Genomic DNA, 5,480 nt, shown 5'->3' with positions numbered 1-5,480 from the left:
TGATGAATCCACACCAAAAGATTGATTGATCTCATTGATGAATCTACACCAAAAGATCCTATTGGTGACTCCACACCAAAGACCTGCACTCACAAATCGGATAAAATTTTACAAGATCTGTGGCAGCAGACGATCTCATTGACGAATCCACACCAAAAGATCCCATTAGCGAATCCACGCCAAAAACCTGCACCACAAATCAAATAAAAATCTACTAAAGCAAGGTGAAGGCCACGAGAACCGACCTTGCTCTGATACCAAACTGACGCCGGGACGTAGCTTGGGTCACCAATCGTGGCGAGGTTAACAACCCACCTTGGTCGGCCAAGTCAAGGATGCACCTCTTACTCTCAAAGAGCCTAGAGGAAAATAAGCACACAGCTTATTTCATATTCAAAAATAAATTTTAACTCTATTTTATAAATAAAAGGTACATGAGTTATTTATACTAGTAGCATAAGAAAAAGCCTTCATAACTTGGACGATGTGGGACTAAAACATAACACAAAGTTCACTATCCTAAACAATATGGGACTTGTATTCCCTTATTACAATTAACTAATATAATTAACCTACTAACCCTACTTGCTCTTGCGTCATGGTCCTTTGCACCCAAAAATAAAATTTTAATACAAAAATGCCCTTGCTGGTTAGTATTCCTTCCCGCAAAATCGTTTTTCCTTCCCCAAGCAATGCATTGTCTGAGAATAGGACTCCAGAGTGAAACGTTTGTGTGAAACGATTGTGTGAAACCCTTGGAAGGCCTTCCTGCGAGGTTCGGCGTTGGTAGCTTGAGAGAGACTGCCGGAAAACTTTCTGGGTCGTTAACTTGGCTTCGTTCCAACAAAAATTCCTTCGTGAGGTAAGCATTATGTGAATGTAATTTCTCGTTTATTAATGTGGATTGTGCGAAGGTGTGTGGAAGGCTAGGGTTAGAACTGATTGTAGTTGTTGTTGTTCATAGTTGGTTGATTAACTCCCTGTGTTGATTAATAGGGTTTTTCAGGAAGGAAATGGTGCTCTTCAACATGCGGGTGCACCATGGTGGGGTATTTAGATATAAAAATAGTGTGCTCAGGTACTTGAAGGGTCAATCTACAGTTATGGAGGACATTGACGGCGATCGGTGGAGTGTGTTTGAGGCATACGAAGAACTGAGACAGCTTGGATACCTGAAATCCAACATTTTCGCGTTATGGTACAAAGACCCAACTGAGGATGATTATGAGAGTCACTTGAAGCTGTTGGAAGGTGACACAGAGAAAATTGAAATGTGTACCATAGCAGGGAGGAGAGGCTTTGTTGATCTGTTTGTGGTGCATGATGTTGAGGATACCGAGGAATTTCTGGAGGTGGGTTTTCTGGATGTGGGGGGAGAAACGGTAGGTGGCCAGAGTGAGAAACCTTTAGGTGGTGGTCTGGATTTAGTGGTGTTCGAAGGGAATGTAGAAGACAGTAATGGAGCTAGGGTTGTTGGTAAACAAGAATGCAAGAATAAGGATGGTGGGGTGGAATTAAGCCAAGAGGGACATAAGGCGGATAGTGACGATGTTAGCAGTGGCGAAGACAGTGATGACCCAACATACTTGCCATCTAATGAAGAAGAAAATAGTGTGGAAGACATCCACTTCACTGATAGTGATGAGGTGTACGACTATGAAAGTGAATTCGGTGATGATAATGCTGTGCCGAAGGATTGTAATGCGGAGAAGGGCAAAAAGGTTATCACAAGTGATTTGGATGATGAGGATGCAGTTGACAGTGATGAATTGGAGCAGGACCATGTAATTGCAGGAGTAGGAACAGGTGCTGATGATGGGGAGGATGCTGCTAAGGAGAGGGCAGAGGTTTCCAGTGCATAAGACACAAAAGGACATGGGAAAGTACAAATGGAAGGTGGGCACGTTGTATGAATCTCGGCAAGAGTTCAAGGACACAGTAGCGGCCTATGCAGTCCAGACAGTTAGGAACATTAAATTCAAGAAGTGTGACTTGGTGAGGGTCCGAGCTGTTTGTCAGAAAGGCTGCCCCTTTTGGTTATATGCACACAGGGTCAGTGAGGAATCCACTTGGCAACTAAGAAGCATGAATCTCCAACATACCTGCATGCAGACACATCGGGTTGGGATTATGCACAGCAAATGGTTGGGTAGCCAGTTTAAGAAGAAAGTTGAAGCCAACCCAAAGATCAAGGTGAAGGAGCTGGTTGCAAGGGCTCACAAAAAATGGAACCTGACTGTTACCAAGGCAATGTCAGCTAAGACAAAACAGGAGGCTTTGAGTCAGATACAGGGTGCCTTTAGGGAGTAGTACAAGCGAATAAACAACTACTGCCATGAAATATTAAGAACAAACCCATGTTCCATAGTGATTTTGAAGGTAATTCGATCACCAAATTTTGCTCAAGAGAGACAGAACGCAGAGCTGATGAACTATTGTATTTTTCAAAAAATGTATGTATGCTTTGATGCTTGCAAGAAAAGTTTTCAACACTGTAGAAGGTTCATTGGGCTAGACGGTTGCTTCTTGAAAACCCCCCAAGGTGGACAACTGTTGACTGCAGTCAGAAGAGACCCAAATGAGTGAAATGACCAGATTCTTCCAATTGCATATGCAGTTGTGGAGGCAGAGACTAAGGACTCTTAGGTCTGGTTTTTGCGTCACCTATCCGATGACTTAGGCCCACACAATGTTGCAAAGTGCACATTTATGTCTGATCAGCAAAAGGTAATTCACCATATATCAGCCTATGCAACTTGTCCATGTATACATTTATAAATGCACTAACCATATGAAATCTTACCTTCTGTAAACAGGGTTTACTGCCGGTGTTTGAAGAGGTCATTCCAGGGGTGGATAACAGGTTCTGTGTCAGGCACCTCTACAGCAACTTCAGGAAGAAGTTTCCTGGTTTAGAGCTAAAGAACAAGATGTGAAAGTGTGCTAAAGCAAGTTACTGGCAGAGCTGGGAGAAGGAGATGAAATCTTTGCAAGGTCTGAATGAGGGAGCATTTAGACATTTGAATGGCATTCCACCAAGGTTCTGGTCAAGATCCAGGTTTTCCTTCCTATCTAAATGTGACAGCCTCGTTAATAATATGAGTGAGAGTTTTAATGCTGTGTTAGTAGAAGCAAGAGAGAAACCAATTGTGAGCATGTTAGAGGATATTAGAGTTTATATGATGACTAGATGGGCTGCAAATAGGGAAAGGGTTCTTAATTATCCAGGAAACATTATGCCAATGATTAGGAAGGAATTAGAAAAACGGGCAAGTTTAGCTAGGGACTGGAGGCCATATTGGTCATATGCTAGCAAGTACGAGGTTATGTGTGGTCTAGATAAGTATGTTGTGGATCTGGCTGCTGGTGAATGTTCTTGCAGAAAATGGCAAATGAGTGGGATTCCTTGTCCTCATTCCATCAGCTGCATCATCTTCAAAGGCCTTAGTTTGGAGTCATATGTGGATGACTACTACAAGAAGGAGGCCTACATCATGTGCTACCAGGAGGTCATACACCCTCTAAACGGCCTGGAGCTATGGGAGAGGACTCAATATGATGATGTCATCCCACCTCTATATAGGAAGCCAAGCCACAGGCCGGTGAAGAAGAGGAAACGAAGGGCTGCAGATGAAGACAACAGAAGCCAGACTCATCTGTCACGGAGGGGAGAAGTCCAAAGATGCTCCAACTGTGGTGGAGTGGGACACAAGAAGAGCGGCTGCAGCCAGCCTAAGAAGAGGGTAAGAGGGTTTGTGATATGCTATTCTAGGGTTCAGTTACCATTATGATTGCCATCTATTTAATTTAACTACTATATGATATGTGTCTAACTGTTTCTATGATTTACATTTTGTTTGTAGGCCCAAAGTTCAACCAAAAGAGCTAAGAAGAATGCACCTAAGCTGGCACCTGGTCAGACAGTTTGGGGAGGGAGAAAGAAGAATACTACACCATCACCAACCAATCTGCCAGCACCTCATACCAGGAAACCCCCCCCCACAAGGCCCAAGAAACGTGAAGCCCGGCCCACCACAAAAGCACCTCAGCCCAAGAAAGCTTCCACTAAGCCCAAGAAACCTTCCACTCAGCCCAAGAACAAGGCTGCATCAGCTGCAACCTCCATCAGCAACAAACAGCCCCTAGCCAGCCATCTGTGAGGAAGAGAAAATTTTCTATTATTCAATGCAGTGCACCTCATCTACCCCTGCAGAAGCTGAGGTTGACGGCCAAGTTACCTCCATCTCAGTGGAAAAATCTTTAGGATTTTAATGTGAAATCTTTTGTGACTCTTGTGTTAATGTTTTGCAAGTAGTGTTTTTAATTTTGGTACTGGCTATTTACATTAAGAACATTACCTTAGTTACATTGGTTTGATTACTGTATTTTGGTATTAAGTGCCTGAGGACACTTGAAGTGTTGCTTCTCTATTTTTTGGTACTAGGCATGTGGAGGCAAACAGTTTATTCGTGTACGTTTTAACTAGTCATCAAATGAAATATGCCATTACTAATTATTGAATTTTCAGATCTTGTACTCAATACTTTTCTACTTTGCTCAAAAACTACATTTACATTACAAGATAACATAACTCCACCATTAAAGAAGGTGACAATATGGGCAACATTAAACAACACTTTCCTTCAATAATTCAAACAGTTTCAAACATGCTACACACCTAAACCACTGTAACATCACAGAATACCCTCAAACTCTACCCACACAAGATAGGAAACCTCATAACATTCCCTACAAAATCATCTATAACCTAGGTGCATTCCATTCGCGTGCTTTAAGTTGTAATGATTTTGCAGAAATAAGAACAAAAACCCCACCCACCCAGCAATACATAGAGCAGCCACAACCCAAAGCTTCGTCTCCACCTCCTTCAATCTTGCCTTTAATTTCGTTATCTTCCTCCTATTTCTTGCAAATTCAACCTCTTGCTGAACACCTCTAGGTTTCGGATCTGCCCATCTGACGAAATCACAGCCATTCTGAACCTAACAGGAGCCACAGAAACATATGAAGAAATCTCAAATTCTCAGACCCACAATAGCAAAATAGGAAGAACACTTTACCTCATAGTATACACAACCCCAAAATCTTCGTCCCAGGTTATCCTTCGTCGATGAAGTTCGCAAAATCGGCCTCTCACCATGGCCACAGAGCAACTCTTTTGCATTTGAACGAAAACGTGAGGCTCTTGAGCTCTGGGAAGCCATGGACGCCGCTGTCTCCTGAACCCTAGCCGTCGACCGTCAGCAGCAGCTCCCGTCGTTATTCCTCCTTCGCCTGCACTTCACATTCATTCACTTTCTTGATTTAATCCTTCTATTATTATTTATTTATATTAATTAATGTTTCCAATATCCGTTAAAACGGTTATAACTAAACTTAACGACCACAGGGGTAAAATAGTCCGAGGGACGATTTTAAAACAAACTGGAATCTCAAGGACCTTTTTGTTGCAAAAAAAA

The 5,480-nt window shown here is 42.5% G+C and overlaps 1 protein-coding gene across 1 annotated transcript; it reads right to left on the bottom strand.

Annotated features, from left to right (window-relative positions):
• Positions 1 to 4,757: 4,757 nt before the first annotated feature.
• On the bottom strand, positions 4,758 to 5,225 carry LOC127747534 (uncharacterized). The gene is made up of 2 exons (XM_052261538.1): positions 5,082 to 5,225; positions 4,758 to 5,003 (listed from the first exon to the last, which is right to left on the bottom strand). Exons 1-2 carry the CDS (start codon positions 5,223 to 5,225, stop codon positions 4,758 to 4,760), a joined length of 390 nt encoding a protein of 129 aa, XP_052117498.1.
• Positions 5,226 to 5,480: the final 255 nt, after the last annotated feature.

This window comes from Arachis duranensis, chromosome 1 (assembly GCF_000817695.3).
Source record: "Arachis duranensis cultivar V14167 chromosome 1, aradu.V14167.gnm2.J7QH, whole genome shotgun sequence".
In the NCBI taxonomy this organism is placed as follows: domain Eukaryota; kingdom Viridiplantae; phylum Streptophyta; class Magnoliopsida; order Fabales; family Fabaceae; genus Arachis; species Arachis duranensis.
Note: the sequence above shows the minus strand (reverse complement) of the source record. Positions and strands in the feature narration are given on the sequence as shown.